The sequence below is a fragment of the Ovis aries genome, chromosome 6 (genome assembly GCF_016772045.2).
Source record: "Ovis aries strain OAR_USU_Benz2616 breed Rambouillet chromosome 6, ARS-UI_Ramb_v3.0, whole genome shotgun sequence".
Taxonomy (NCBI): domain Eukaryota; kingdom Metazoa; phylum Chordata; class Mammalia; order Artiodactyla; family Bovidae; genus Ovis; species Ovis aries.
Window position 1 is genome coordinate 66,967,648 of NC_056059.1, and position 15,771 is coordinate 66,983,418.

General features: G+C 38.7%; 2 protein-coding genes across 14 annotated transcripts in view; one reads left to right on the forward strand and one right to left on the reverse strand.

Moving 5' to 3' along the window:
* Nucleotides 1–5,948, forward strand: part of ATP10D (ATPase phospholipid transporting 10D (putative)) — a 127,183-nt gene extending 121,235 nt beyond the window's left edge. For all 7 annotated transcript variants that reach the window (XM_012179906.5, XM_060417071.1, XM_060417072.1 and 4 more), the window contains one exon: nucleotides 4,386–5,948. In XM_012179906.5, the coding sequence (XP_012035296.3) occupies nucleotides 4,386–4,716 (331 nt within the window). In that variant the 3' untranslated portion in view covers nucleotides 4,717–5,948. The remainder of the gene's footprint in view (nucleotides 1–4,385) is intronic.
* Nucleotides 5,949–7,686: 1,738 nt separating this feature from the next.
* The window catches only part of CORIN (corin, serine peptidase), a 297,895-nt gene continuing 289,810 nt past the window's right edge, over nucleotides 7,687–15,771 (reverse strand). For all 7 annotated transcript variants that reach the window (XM_060417076.1, XM_060417075.1, XM_060417074.1 and 4 more), the window contains one exon: nucleotides 7,687–9,786. In XM_060417076.1, the coding sequence (XP_060273059.1) occupies nucleotides 9,604–9,786 (183 nt within the window). In that variant the 3' untranslated portion in view covers nucleotides 7,687–9,603. The remainder of the gene's footprint in view (nucleotides 9,787–15,771) is intronic.

A 15,771-nucleotide genomic window follows, 5' to 3' on the forward strand; every position in this document is an offset into this window, starting at 1 on the left:
ATTCTTACATGCATTCCCAAACATGAACCCCCTCCCACCTCCCTCCCCATAGCATCTCTCTGGGTCATCTCCATGCACCAGCCCCAAGCATGCTGTATCCTGCGTCAGACATAGACTGGCAATTTAATTCTTACATGATAGTATACATGTTAGAATTCCCATTCTCCCAAATCATCCCACCTCTCCCTCTCCCTCTGAGTCCAAAAGTCCGTTATACACATCTGTGTCTTTTTTTGCTGTCTTGCATACAGGGTCATCATTGCCATCTTCCTAAATTCCATATATATGTGTTAGTATACTGTATTGGTGTTTTTTTTTCTGGCTTACTTCACTCTGTATAATCTGCTCCAGTTTCATCCATCTCATCAGAACTGATTCAAATGAATTCTTTTAACGGCTGAGTAATACTCCATTGTGTATATGTACCACAGCTTTCTTATCCATTCATCTGCTGAAGGACATCTAGGTTGTTTCCATGTCCTGGCTATTATAAACAGTGCTGCGATGAACATTGGGGTACATGTGTCTCTTTCAATTCTGGTTTCCTCAGTGTGTATGCCCAGCAGAAGGATTGCTGGGTCATAAGGTAGTTCTATTTGCAATTTTTAAGGACTCTCCACACTGTTCTCCATAGTGGCTGTACTAGTTTGCATTCCCACCAACAGTGTAGGAGGGTTCCTTTCTCCGCCCTCCAGCATTTATTGCTTGCAGATTTTTGGATCGCAGCCATTCTGACTGGTGTGAAGTGGTACCTCATTGTGGTTTTGATTTGCATTTCTCTAATAATGAGTGATGTTGAGCATCTTTTCATGTGTTTGTTAGCCATCCGTATGTCTTCTTTGGAGAAATGTCTATTTAGTTCTTTGGCCCATTTTTGATTGGGTCATTTATTTTTCTGGAATTGAGCTGCATAAGTTGCTTGTATATTTTTGAGATTAGTTGTTTGTCAGTTGCTTCATTTGCTATTATTTTCTCCCATTCAGAAGGCTGTCTTTCACCTTGCTTATATTTTCCTTTGTTGTGCAGAAGCTTTTAATTTTAATTAGATCCCATTTGTTTATTTTTGCTTTTATTTCCAGAATTCTGGGAGGTGGATCATAGAGGATCCTGCTGTGATTTATGTCTGAGAGTGTTTTGCCTATGTTCTCCTCTAGGAGTTTCATGGTTTCTGATCTTACGTTTAGATCTTTAATCCATTTTGAGTTAATTTTTGTGTGCGGTGTTAGAAAGTGATCTAGTTTCATTCTTTTACAAGTGGTTGACCAGTTTTCCCAGCACCACTTGTTAAAGAGATTGTCTTTACTCCATTGTATATTCTTGCCTCCTTTGTCAAAGATAAGGTGTCCATATGTGTGGATTTATCTCTGGGCTTTCTATTTTGTTCCATTGATCTATATGTCTGTCTTTGCCGGCACCTTGATTTTGTTGTTCAGTTCACTCAGTCATGTCCAACTCTTTGTGACCCAATGGACTGCACATGCCAGGCTTCCCTGTCCATCACCACCTCCTGGAGCTTACTCAAACTCATGTCCATCGAGTCAGTGATGCCATCCACCCATCTCATCCTCTGTCATCCCCTTCTCCTGCCTTTAGTTTTGCCCAGCATCAGGGTCTTTTCCAGTGAGTCAGTTCTTCACATCAGGTGGCCAAAGTATTGGAGCTTCAGCATCAGTCCTTCCGATGAATATTCGGGGCTGATTTCCTTTATGATGGACTGGTTTCATCCCCTTGCAGTCCAAGGGACTCTCAAGAGTCTTCTTGACTCTTCTTGAACCACAGTTCAAAAGCATCAATTCTTCAACACTCAGCTTTCTTTATAGTTCAACTCTCACATCCATACATGACTACTGGAAAAACCATAGCTTTGAGTAGACAGACCTTTGTCAGCAAAGTAGTGTTTTTGCTTATAAATATGATGTCTAGTTTGGTCATAGCTTTTCTTCCAAGGAGCAAGCATCTTTTAATTGCATGGCTGTAGTCACCATCTGCAGTGATTTTGGAGCCCAAGAAAATAAAGTCTGTTACGTTTTCCATTGTTTCCCTATCTATTTGCCATGAAGTGATGGTACTGGATGCCATGATCTTAGTTTTTTGAGTGTTGAGTGTTAAGCCAGCTTTTTCACTCTCCTCTATCACTTTCATCAAGAGGCTCTTTAGTTCCTCTTCTCTTTCTGCCATAAGGGTGGTGTCATCTAAGTATCTGAGGTTATTGATATTTCTCCCAGCAATCTTGATTCCAGTTTGTGCTTTATTCAGCCTGGAATTTCACATGATGTACTCTGCTTGCAAGTTAAATAAACAGCATGATAGTACATAGCCTTGACATACTCCTTGCCCAATTTGGAACCAGTCCATTGTTCCATGTCCAGTTCTAACTGTTGCTTTTTGATCTTCATACAGATTTCTTGTGAGGCAGGTAAGGTGGTCTGGTATTCCCATTTCCTGAAGAATTTTCCACAGTTTGTCATGATCCACACTGTCAAAGGCTTTGCCATAGTCAGTAAAGCAGGGATAGATGTTTTTCTGGAACTTTTTGCCTTTTCTGTAATCCAGTGGATGCTGGCAATTTGATCTCTGATTCCTCTGCCTTTTCTAAACCCTGCTTGAACATCTGGAAGTTCATGGTTCACGAACTGTTTGAAGCCTGGCCTGAAGAATTTTGAGCATTACTTTGCTAGCATGTAGGATGAGTGCAGTTGTACCTTGAACGTTCTTTGGCATTGCCTTTCTTTGGGATTGAGATGAAAACACAGATTTCAGAATTCTTGGCCTGCTGAACTGTGAGAAAATAAGGTTCTGTTGTCCTAAGCCAGCACATTTATGCTGCAGCAGCTATAGAAAACAAATGCAGACTTTTGTATCAGGAAGGTGGGTACTGCTGTAATATATACCTAAAAATGTGAAATAGGCTTTGAAATTAGATAATGGGCAGGTCCTGGAAAAACTGTGAGGTATATTATAGACTGTTGAATTTTGAGGCATGTGTGCAAACTGTCAATAGAACTATGGACATTAAAGTATCTGCTGGTGAAAATTCAGAAGAAAATAGAAAGCATGGTCAGAGAAACATAAATCATCTTGGAAAATACATAAATGGTCATTAATGCAATGTTGCTAGAAATGTGAGTGTTAAAGGTACCACTGGCAAAGTCTCAGAAGGAAATGAGAAACATTATTGGAAGTTGGAGGAAAGGGAATCTTGGCAGTATAGTGACAGGAAACTTAGCTGAATTGTGTTCTACTGTTATGTGGAAAGCAGAATTTGTAAGTGATGAACTTGGGTATTTAGCTGAGGAGTTTTCTAAGCAAAGTGTTGAAGGTTTGGTCTAGTTTCTTCTTGTTCTTATTTATAGAAACTTAGCAACTGAACAACAACCTGGGAAAATGTGAAGGAAAAGAGATTGAGGGAAGGTACCATTAAGTCCAAAGAAACTAGATTTAGAAAATTCTCAGCCTACCCAGATTTCAAAAGTTGCTAAAATTAGGCAGTTTGCTATTGGGAGTATGCTCGAGAGAGAGGGCCAAGAGTGTGGCTGAACAGCCTTTGCTGGTGCTGAAGAGATTGGGTATGTGACTCATGGATCCTCTCAGTCACCTCAACAGTCACCAAGGAAGGAGGTGAGATACACAGGAAAGATCTGTGGCAGGACCCTCTTATCTAATGGCATAAATGCCCATAACATACACTGGAGACTCAACAAGGTTTTTGCAAATGTTCTTGTTTTTATTTAGTTGCCAAGTCATCTCTAACTCTTTGTGACGCTATGAACTGTAGCCCACCAGGCTCCTCTGTATTAGAGAGGATTGCCATTTCCTTCTCCAGAGGATCTTCCTGACCGAAGGATTGAGCCCATGTCTCCAGAACTGGCAGGCATATTATTTACTGCTGAACCACCAGGGAAGCCCCTAAATACTGTCAGCTTGGCCTGAAGGGGTCAAGTTTGTGATAATTTGTTACAATAGCCATAGAAAATTAGAAGCTAGCATTTTAAAAAATACTGTGCCAATGCTTTGCCTGCTTCACATGTATTGTCTCACTTAACAGACTATTGACTAGGGGATTGTTGAAGAAACTGACACCTATGGCATTAATACATCTCTGGTCATTAACATGATAACATTAAGACTGTAATGTAGCTCTGTTGGTATCTCTACTTTTATTACAGATTTTATTTTTTGTTGGACAGTCAGGAACTCATTATTTTCTCAGTGTTTAATAAACATTAATTTCATGTTGTTATCTCCATTTTATAGTTCACTTATCCTCCCTCTTTACCTCAAGAAGGGCCACCAGACCCTTTTGCTTTTTCTAATCGGTGAGTGTTTTTTGTGGCCCATAATGCATTCGAGGTGAATGTAATTCTGTGATGCTTTTTGTCACCTAGGTTTCTATACAGAGTTCTTCAGGGATCCCTCTTTCCATCTCCAATTCTGAGGGCAAAACACTTGGATAGACTGCCTGCAGAGGAGAGGATTGAAGCTCTCAAGAAGTGGAGAGGGCCTGGGCAGATGGATCAGTTGATGTCTAAGTATGCTGACCACTCAGCGGTTGAGTCAGAGAAAATACCCATTTATGACCCATCTGCTGTCTTTGCAGCGATGTCGGCAACTGCTTGTGCTGTTGAGAAAGGAAACTTAGCTATATGTGAAACTGCTTTAGACTCAGACTTCTCTGAAACTAAGGCCTCAGGGATGGCTGGACCCTCAAAGGATTAAAAAAAGCAGGATATCCTCCTTGGAGATGCCAGTATTCCATCAAATTTGGGAAAGCAACTTTGAAGAGGCTCCTTTGCCAAAGCAACATGACTTGATTTTTCCTTAAGGGACAAGAACATTTTACTGGAAATGTTTGGAAAAGCCTATGTGATGACTTTTACTGTACGTTTGTGGATCCATGTGTAACGGACGTTGGAATTTGACCTGGACAGAGTTTAGAGAAGTGAAATATTTAATTCAGATTCAGATGCTTTCATGAAACTTTTTGGATTTTGTGAAAGCATTTTACTTGTTCTATAAATGCAAATATTTTCAAGAGGATTCATTTGGGACATATATTTATTTGACTCTGCTCATTTCAGTGTTCTCCTGAGATGGAGTCCTCCTTAGAAAGGGGCAGCAGGGATGCCAGGGGTCCATGGAGATGCATTCCTCTCTCGGCTTCTAGTCAAAAGAAGACTTTTTATGAGGTCTGCCTCTGTACACATGCTGTGAGTGAGGTGATAGAGCCCATAGGTAAGGAAAATGGAATCAGTTGAGTCTAGGCCACCTTGGCAGTTTCCTGTATTCTAAAACTGACAGTAACCTGATCAAAATGAGACAATCAAAACAGTCTTCAGGAGACCACTTGAGGGTTTATCGTCTTTACCCTATAACTTTTCTGGCATGCAAATACTTTCAACCTCTTTCAACCTCTAAAAATGAGATATTATAAACTGACACTGATACAGGTGATTCTCAGGAGAATTCTCTGAGGTTCTTAGATTTGCTTTTAATTACATTTAGGACATGAAAGTCTATACCAAGTCCATTGCTGTTGCAAATCATGTATGCTGGCTTTAATTGGAACAAGAAAACTAGTTTCTACTACAACTGCCAGGTATTATTATAAGATCATGTATTCTTGTCGAGTTCTTTTAAAATTCTGTATCCATTCATCTGAAAATTATCAGCCAACCCAGAACTTCCTTTGTGAAATCTCCATGCTAATGTTCTATGTTTGTATCAAGCTCTTCTTAATGACTATTCAGCTGTGTTCTCAGGGCTTAATTTTCTACTTGTTGCCTACTGTTCTGGTCTGATATTTTTTGTAGCCTTCTAATATTATTGCAAATGGTCTTTTATACAGACTGATTTCTAGCATATATCCAAAATCCCATATGGCTAATGGAGGTAGCTATCTGCTTTCTTATGATTTTTTTAAGCTTTTTAATAAATAACATATATTAAAAGCTGTCATAACTCTGATACTCATCAAATCCAATAGTAATTGCTACCAGAACTGAGAAGGAAAATCCCAAAGCAATACCTTTAAAGAATATTGTTTGACCTATCCTTATATGGAAAAGTCAGTGATGTCATATCATCTGTTATCTTCATAGCAACTAGCATTTACTCCTTGAGAGCATCTTCTGATAAATAAAAATTTAGAGATATATTCACTTAAAAAAGAATCTAAGGAATGAGTCCAAATGACTAAAAAAAGGTCAGTCTCTCTGATATAAATTATCTGTACACAACAGTTCATGTTATGGGTCTACAACTTCTTCTTCAGCAATCCCAGGAACTCTGAAAACTGAAAAAGTTTTCATAAATTAAGCACAAATACAATGTCTTAAACAGATACAAGACTATTTAATATAGTTACTCATATTTTGCCACAAAAATATTAATAATTTTGTTACTGTGCTACTAAACATTTTAATATTATGCTTTTTAAATTTTTTAAAATTCTGGATTCTGAGACACATCTGGTCCTCAGGCAGAGATTTGGGGTCTTTATAAAGCCTTTAAAGATTCTCATTTCCAAGTGAATAACTCTTATGCAGTTTCCTAAGCTGATGTTCCAGCATTTTCGGTAAGTATTCAGCATATTTTACCAAATTTGGGGGAGCCCGATTTGCTCCTAGTAACCAAGAAAAATTAGCAGTATATATTTGTGATATAATTTTTACCCCAAAAGATTTATAAAGAATTGGATTAGATTCCCAAAATGTGTTCTAGAAGACAAAAGTCCTTATCCTCTTACCAGGGCTAAGGTTTTCCTTGGACACTGAATGGGTGATTAGAGATTATTGGCAAACTCTTTCAGACTAATCAAAGAGTGAAAGTGAAGTCGCTCTGTCGTGTCTGACTCTTTGTGACCCGTGGACTGTAGCCCACCAAGCTCCTCCGTCCATGGGATTCTCCAGGCAAGAATACTGGAGTGGGTTGCCATTTCCTTTTCTAGGGGATCTTCCCGACCCAGGGATCAAACCCAGGTCCCCCACATTGCAGGCAGATGCTTTAACCTCTGCACCACCAGGGAAGCCCTTAAATACAAGAATCCAAGTACTAACATCAAAGATTTCAAGGGAGGAAAGGAAGCCAGGTTGAAAGAAGAAGGGAGGAGCGGGAGAGGAGGGTGAAAGGGGTGGCCTTACAGACGTCTCCTGCCACCTACAGATGCCCAGGCGTTATGGGACTTTTCCCTGGGCCTCCAGAGAAGGGAGGACTGGAACTCGGCCCTGCCAGAAATCAGACCAGAACCAGAATTCGAGTTCTCTGCCAAGAGGAGGTGATCAGTCTCCAATCCTCAGCTCAGGCTGAGGGTCCTTTGACCAGATTCCTGCGTCCAGGACCGGGGGACTAGAAAAACAGGGAAGGATAGGTCGGGTAAAGGAGAGGAAAGAGAGAGGGAAGGGGGGAGAGGTCAATAAAGTCTCTTGTTCCTTACCGGTCGGGGCACTCTGGCCAGTTGTCCGCGTCAGGAGGAGACCAGGAACAAAAGGGTCCCAGTTACGGCAGCTGGGTCTGGTCCATTGGCAGGCAAGCTGGCCCCTGAGTACCCTGAGTGGTCAGGATGTCAGTCTCAGCGAAGAAGAGTCCCCGCCAGAGTCACCATTTGTTGCAGGAAGGTGGACCCTTTCCAGGGCCCGAAACTGGGCTCTTGTCTAACACTTGGAAATGAATTGTCCAAGGAGACACATCTGCTGACAAAGCAAGAGATTTTATTGGGAAAGGGCACCCGGGTGGAGAGCAGGAGGGTAGTGGCATTTAAAAGAGCATGTTCCTGGGGGAGTGAGATAAAAGACAGTAAATTTTGATTGGTGGGAAACAGTGCCAACTATAATAGTGGGAAACGTTTTCTGGGGCTTGTTCCATGTTTTACATCCAATTAAAATTATACCATTTTATTTGTATTAAGGGTTATTTAAAATAACTACAGTATATACATTTCACTGAACATAAGTTGAGCATAAGTTGTTCCGTTATATAACAGAACTGATGTATGTTCTTAAGCTTTCATACAATTGTGACCATAATTGAGTTGCTGGATTTTACCTTCTCGATAGGTTCATACAAACTACAGAACAAGAGATGAATCACATGGAAAGTGTCAAGACAGCTTTGCGAATGTCACCTATGAAAACACATAGGGGAGAGTACAAAACGACATGTATAAAACTGCAGGTAGTCTCGGGGGGTGCTGGGGCAGCCCAGGCTGTGGAGGAAATCTTTTGTTGGTGTTCAGGTGCTCAGTCGTGTCCAACTCTTTGAGACCCCATGGACTGTAGCCTGCCAGGTTCCTCTGTCCATGGGATTTCCCAGGCACGAAGACGAGTGGGTTGCCATTTCATTCTCCAGAGGATCTTCCCAACCCAGGGACTGAACCAGTGTCTCCTGCATTTGCAGGAAGATTCTTTACTGCTGAGCTACCAGGAAGGCCCATAAATTAAATTAGGTACATGTGAAGATTTGTGTTTTGAAGGTTTTTAGTGGGAAAAAAATACTTTAACCACCAATTCCTTTGTAAATTGATGTGCATCATGACATAGTACTTAAAAGCATATTTAATTTTGTTTTAATTATGGGAATAAATGGCAACACCAGCTATTAAATATCTTTTAAGGAAAATTACAAAATGTTTTTCTTCATGCAAAAAATTTTACTGTGCTTTGAAATACATCTCTGTAACCTTATTGGTATGGATGAATAGAGAAAAACTGGAAAATAATTAGGTGTGGGGTAAAATTTAATTTCCTTAAAAAACTGCATCTCTACTCTAAAGCAAGTCCTCCTTTAGCAAAGTTTAACCTCAACTTCATTGTCACAAAGACAGAAATTTTTCCCACAAATAGTTTCCTAGTTGTCAAAATCTCAGTTGCTTAACTGATACAGAGTGAACAAACTCCAACTCTGGGAAGGGTCTATGGAGATTTTCCTATGCAATTACAACCTGGATTTAAATTCCAAATGTGCAGTCTTTTCATATCAAGTGCTAATATTGATGTGAAAATAACTTTGTGGTCAATGGGATTTGCTCTTTCAGCTACCTAAATGGATGCTCTTTCATAAGTTCTCAGAATTATGCAAACTGTAGAAGAATAATAATGAATAACTTAAGCATGTAAATTATCTTGGCTTTTCATAAATCAAAAGCAAGCCTCTGATGTTGTTGTTGAAATTTGCCACTATGCTCTTATGCTGGAGAAATTTTCATTTTGCTGGCAAAGATTCATCAGCCTGGGTCTCAATGTCCTTTTATGACTGGACAAGAGGGAACTTTCTCTAACCTGTTACCCTGGTCCCTATGCTCTTCTCTTTCCCAAGTTGACCATTTCACTTTACAGTTGAGGTTAGGCCTGCCTAGCAGAAGAACAAACTCTGTTTTGCTTTGGTTTTTAAAAGATTTTCATTCAACTTGAAGTAAGAGAAAAACAGAATTGAAAAAAAAAAAAAACCTGCATAAAATTCGACTGAGACAAACATGAACATTTGCAGTGCACTGTGGAGCATCCCTGTCTATGAAAAGTGCTTCCGTACAGCTCTCTACAGGACATCCTCCACCGTCGAAAAGGCCATTTTCTTTGAATGTTGCTGGCAAAAGTCTCATCATCTTTGGAATTAGTTTAGGAGAAAGGTATGGATGTATATTTGTCTTTCAATCCATTTGACAAAGTATGTCACGTTGCTGTAAACTCCAGGCCCCAGGACTTTGGAAAAGCAGACGGAGCCCCATGAAGTTAAGCCAAATAACGTCCACTGTCCTCCCGGCTTCTCACAAACTAGAGGCCCACCACTGTCACCCTGTAATGAAGAGCAGTGGATGTTAGTCACTGATATTTCAGAGCCCTCATGTGTCCATGCTATCCTGAGGGTAAAATAAAGCCAAACCCAGCTTAACCAATGTCCTGAAAAATTTCAACAAAGGTCTCATTGTCAATGTGTAAAGGGAACACGCTTTCCCCTACATAAACAGAACTTCCAAATGAACATTTTAAATCTTGATTAAAGAATAGAGGTGGCTTGAGAAAGGACTATATTTTTTTTCTGTGAAATCTGAGGACATTTTGTCATTTCTTACACTTAATCGAAATATATCAAACTTTTTTAAATTTTAAGTATATCAGGACTGAGTCCCTAAATGATCTAACTCTTTTCATTTTGATCCAGTTTATAAATGTAGAACATGTTCAAGGATAGTTTTCTCACAAAAAAAAAATAGTGCTAGAAAAATCTAAAAATAAGTCACTTATTTTTGCTGTGTGAATGAATGTATTAAGTAAAACACACTCAGGGTAAGAAAAGCTTAATACTATATTTAATAGAAAAGAATTAGCATGCTTAAATAGAAAATACCACATAAGAATTACAGTAAAACTTATTATAATGCATACATAGAGATTTCATTTGCATAGAGACATTCATTCTTAATATTTAAGTTTAGGCATTACAGTTAAGTGAAAGTGAAGTTGCTCAGTCTTGTCTGACTCTGTGACCCCAGGGACTGTACCCTACCAGTCTCCTCTGTCCATGGGATTTTCCAGGCAATAGTACTGGAGTGGATTGCCATTTCCTTCTCCAGGGGATCTTCCCAACCCAGGGATCGAACCCGGGTCTTCCGCATTGTAGATAGACTCTTTACCATCTGAGCCACCAAGGAAGGCTAAATATTTCTTTAAACCGCTTGTTGGTTTTTTTCTTGGCGGGGTTGGGGGGATGGGGGGGGGGTGGGTGGTGCGGGTGGCAGCAAGAATACTGGAATAGGTTGCCATTCCCTTCTCCAGGAGATATCCCCAACCCAGGGATTGAACCCAGGTCTCCCGCATTGTAGGCAGACACTTTACCAGGGAAGTTAATACAGTTAAGTTTTATTCAGTTTTCCTTCTCCCAATATAATTGACACTATGGCTTTAAAAATGCTAATATTTTCTATATCTGAAAAGGTGAGAATATGAGAGATATGTTCTGCATGGCCTCAAAAGAGAAGGATAGATACTCTAGAAAATAAGTAAGCATGTGGACTCATGACAGATATTTACAAAACACTCCTTGCTTTGCAAGAATTTCAAACTTGGAAGTGTATCTATGGTCCTCCCACTTGGTAATGTTGAGAAATAGAAATCGTGTTTACTGATACTCTCCTAAACACCTTCCCTGTGTTAGTTTATTTAATTCTCATGAAATAACTACAGGTTAATAATTATTATAACAATAATTATTATTTACATGTTACTACTTATATAAATATAAATATTTAAATATATAATAATTGTTATATCTTATTTATCCCTCCCTGCTTTGGTAACTGTAAGTTTGTTTTCTATGTCTGTGAATCTGTTTCTATTGTATATATAGATTCATTTGTATTATTTTTTCAGTTCAGTCAGTTGCTCAGTCATGTTCGACTCTTTGCAACCCCCATGGACTACAGCACGCCAGGCTTCCCTATCATCACCAACTCCCGGAGCCTACTCAAGCTCATGTCCATAGAGTCAGTGATGCCATCCAACCATCTCATCCTCTGTTTCCTTTTCCTCCTGCCTTCAATCTTTCCCAGCATCAGGGTCTTTTCCAATGAGTCAGTTCTTCTCATCAGGTGCCACTAGTTTGTTTTTGCTTCTGTTTCTTTTGCTTTGGGAGGCTGGTCTAAAAAAGTATTGCTACAATTTATATCAAAGAATGTTTTACCTATGTAATCTTATAGGAGTTTTATGGCATGTCTTACATTTAGGTCTTTAAATTGTTTTGAGTTAATTTTTGTATAATTATAATAATTATGTATATTTTTTGTTGTAATTTCATTGATTTACATGTAGCTGTCCAGCTTTCCCAACACCGCTTATTGAAGAGATTGTCTTTTCTGCACTGTATTCTTGCCTTAGAGATTGACCATAAATGTGTGGGTTTATTTTTGGCCTCTATCCTATTCCACTGATCCATAAGTCTGTTACCATGCTATTTTGATTGCTGTAGCTTTGTGGTATCGGAGAAGGCAATGGTACCCCACTCCAGTACTCTTGCCTGGAAAATCCCATGGATGGAGGAGCCTGGTAGGCTGCAGTCCATGGGGTCGCTACAAGTCAGATACGACTGAGAGACTTCACTTTCATGCATTGGAGAAGGAAATGGCAACCCACTCCAGTGTTCTTGCCTGGAGAATCCCAGGGACAGGGGAGCCTGGTGGGCTGCCATCTATGGGGTCGCACAGAGTCGGACACGACTGAAGTGACTTAGCAGCAGCAGCTTTGTAGTATAATCTGGAATGAGTATGTCTCCAAGTTTTGTTCTTTTTTCTCAGAGTTGCTTTATCAATTCTGGATCTTCTGTGATTCCACATAAATTTTAGAATTATTTGTTCTAGTTCTATTTAAAAAAAAAAGTCACAAGTATTTTGACAGTTTAGTTCAGTCACTCAGTCATGTCTGACTCTTTGCGATCCCCATGGACTGTAGCATGCCAGGCCTCCCTGTCCATCACCAACTCCCAGAGTTTATTCAAACTCAGGTCCATTGAGTTGGTGATGCCATCCATCCATCTCATCCTCTGTCGTCCACTTCTCCTCCCACCTTCAATCTTTCCCAGCATCAGGGTCTTTTCATATGACTCAGTTCTTCACTAATCAGGATTTTTTGGCAGGGGTTGCATTAAATATGTAGATTGCTTTGGGTAGTATGATCATTTTTCCAATACTAATTCTTTCAATGCTAGAGCATTGGATGTCTTTCCATTTCTTTGAATCATCTTCAGTTTTCTTTACATTTTAGTTTTCAGTACATAAGGGTTTTCACCTCCTTGGTTAAGTTTATTCTTAGGTATTTTTTAATGTGATTTTAAAAACAATTTTTTTTTCAATTTTTTTCTTTCTGATATTCCATTTAGTGTAAAGAAATGCAATAGCTTTCTGTATATGAATCTTTTTATTCTGTTTTTAATCTTTTATTCTGTTACCTGGCTGAATTTAGTTATTAGTTCTAATAGTTTTTGTATGGAGACTTTAGGATTCTTTGTATAGAGTATCATATCATCTGCAAATAATGACAGTTTTCTTTCCCTTCAAGGTTTTCAGTTTTTCACCATTGGGTATTATGCTGGCTGTAAGTTTGTCACAAATGGCTTTTATTATGTTGAGATATATTCCCTCTATACCCAGTTTGTGGTGTGAACGTTAGCAAACTGAAGAATAAAAACTGTATTATCATCTCAATAAATGTAGAAGCAGCTTTGGACAAAACTCCTTACCCATTTTTAAAAAGTGGGCATAGAGGGAACATAATTCAGCATAATAAAGGCATATATGGGGTTCCCTGGTAGCTTAACTGGTAAAGAATCTGCCTGCAATGCAGGAGACCCTGGTTCAGTTCCTGGATCAGGAAGATCCCCTGGAGAGGGGATAGGCTACCCACTCCAGTATTCTTGGGCTTCCCTGGTGGCTCAGTTTGTAAAGAATCTACCTGAAATGTGGGAGACCTGGATTCAATACCTGGGTTGGAAAGATTCCCCTGGAGGAGGACATGGCAACTCACTCCAGTATTCTTGCCTGGAGAATCCCCATGGACAAAGGAGCCTGGCGGGCTACAGTCTGTGGGGTCACAAAGAATCAGACACAACTGAGCACAGCACAGCATGTGACAAACCCGCAGCTAAACATCATACTCAATGGTGAAAAGCTGAAAGCATTTCCTCTAAAATTAGGTACAAGACAAAGATGTCTTCTCTTGCCACTTCTACTCAACATAGTTTTGAGAGTCCCAACAATAGCAGTCAGAGAAGAAAAAGAATTAATGGCAATCCAAAGTATGAAAAGTAAAATTGTCACTGTTTGCAGATGACATAACTACATGCAGAAAATCCTAAAGATGCTACAAGAAAACTATTAGAACTCATCAATAAATTTGGTACAGTTACAGGATACAAGATTAATACACAGACGTGTTGAATTTCTAGACACTAAGAATGTAAGATCAGAAAGAGAAATTAAGGAAACAATCCCATTTACTGTTTCATCAAAAAAATAAAATATCTTGGAATAAACATACCTAAGGAGACAAAATACCTGTACTTATAAAACTATAAGATACTGATGCAACAAATTGAAGAACACAAATAAATGGAAGAACACACAAATAAATGGAAAGATATACCTACCATGTTCATGGATTAGAAGAATCAGTATTGTCCAAATTACTATATTACCCAAGGAAATCTACAGATTCAATGCAATCCCTATCAAATTATGTCATTTTTTGCAGATCTAGAACAAAAAAATCTTATAACTTGTATGGAAACACAAAAGATCCCAAATAACCAAAGCAATCTTGAGAAAGAAAGAAAAGCTGAGAAATCAGGCTCTGTTACTTCAGAATATGTTGTAAAGCTACAGTAATCAAAGCAGTATGGTACTGGCCCAAAGACAGGCTTATAGATAAATGGTACAGGATAGAAAGCCTAGAAATAAGTCCACATAACAATATGACAAAGAAAGCAAGAATATACAATGGAGAAAAGACAGTCTCTTCTTCAGTAAGTGGCGCTAGGAAAATTGGAAAGCTACATATAAAAGAATGAAATTAAAATACTCCCTAACATTATGCACAAAAATAAACTCAAAGACCTAAATGTAAGATTGGATATTCCAAAACTCTAAGAGGAAAACATAGGCAGAACACTCTTTGATATAAACCACAGCAAGATCGTTTTCAATCCACCTCCTATAGTAATAAAGATTAAAAATAATAAACAAATGAGATTTAATTAAATTTAAAAGCTTTTGCACAGCAAAGGAAACCACCTAAACAAAAAGACAGCTTACAAAATGGGAGAAAATATTTGCAAAGGATGCAACTAACAAGGGATTAATCTCCAAAATATACAAACAGCTCATGAAGCTCAATATCAAAAAACAAGCCAATCAAAAATGGGCAGGAGAGAAACAGTTCTCTAAAGAAGACATACAAATGACCAAAAAGAACATAAAAAGATATTCAATGTTGCTAATTATTAGAGAAAAGCAAATTAAAACTACACTGTAGTATCAACTCAGACTAGTCAGAAGAGCCATTATCAATGTCTACAAACAATAAATGCTGAAGAGAGTGTGGAGAAAAGGTAACCCTTCCTACACTGTAGGTGGAAATGTAAATTGGTACAATCACTATGGAGAATAGTACAGAAGTTCCTTAAAAAACTAAAAGTAGAGTTACCATATGATCCAGCAACTCCTAGACATATATCTGGGGGGAAAAAAAAAGATGCATGCACCCCAATATTCATTGCAGCACTATTTACAATAGCCAAAACATGGAAGCAACTTACTGGCCCATAGACAGAATGATAGGTAAAGAAAATATACTACATATATACGATGAGATATTATTCAGCCGTTAAAAAGAATGAAATAAAGCCATTTGCACCATCATGGGTGGACCTGGAGATTGTCACACCAATTGAATTATGTCAGAGAAAAATATCACATCAGTTATATTTGGAATCTAAAAAGATGATATAAATGAACTTATTTACAAAACAGAAATAGACCCACAGGCTTAGAAAACAACATAGTTATCAAAGGGGAAAGGTGGGGAGGGGAACAAATTAGGAGTTTGGGATTAACATATACACACTACAATGTAGAAAATAGATCACTAACAACGACCTACTGTATAGCGCAGGGAATTCTACTCAGTGTTATATAATAGCATACATGGGGAAAGAATCTGATAAAGAATGGATATAACTGAACCACTTTTCTGTACACCTGAAACTAACACAATATAGTAACTCACCTATACC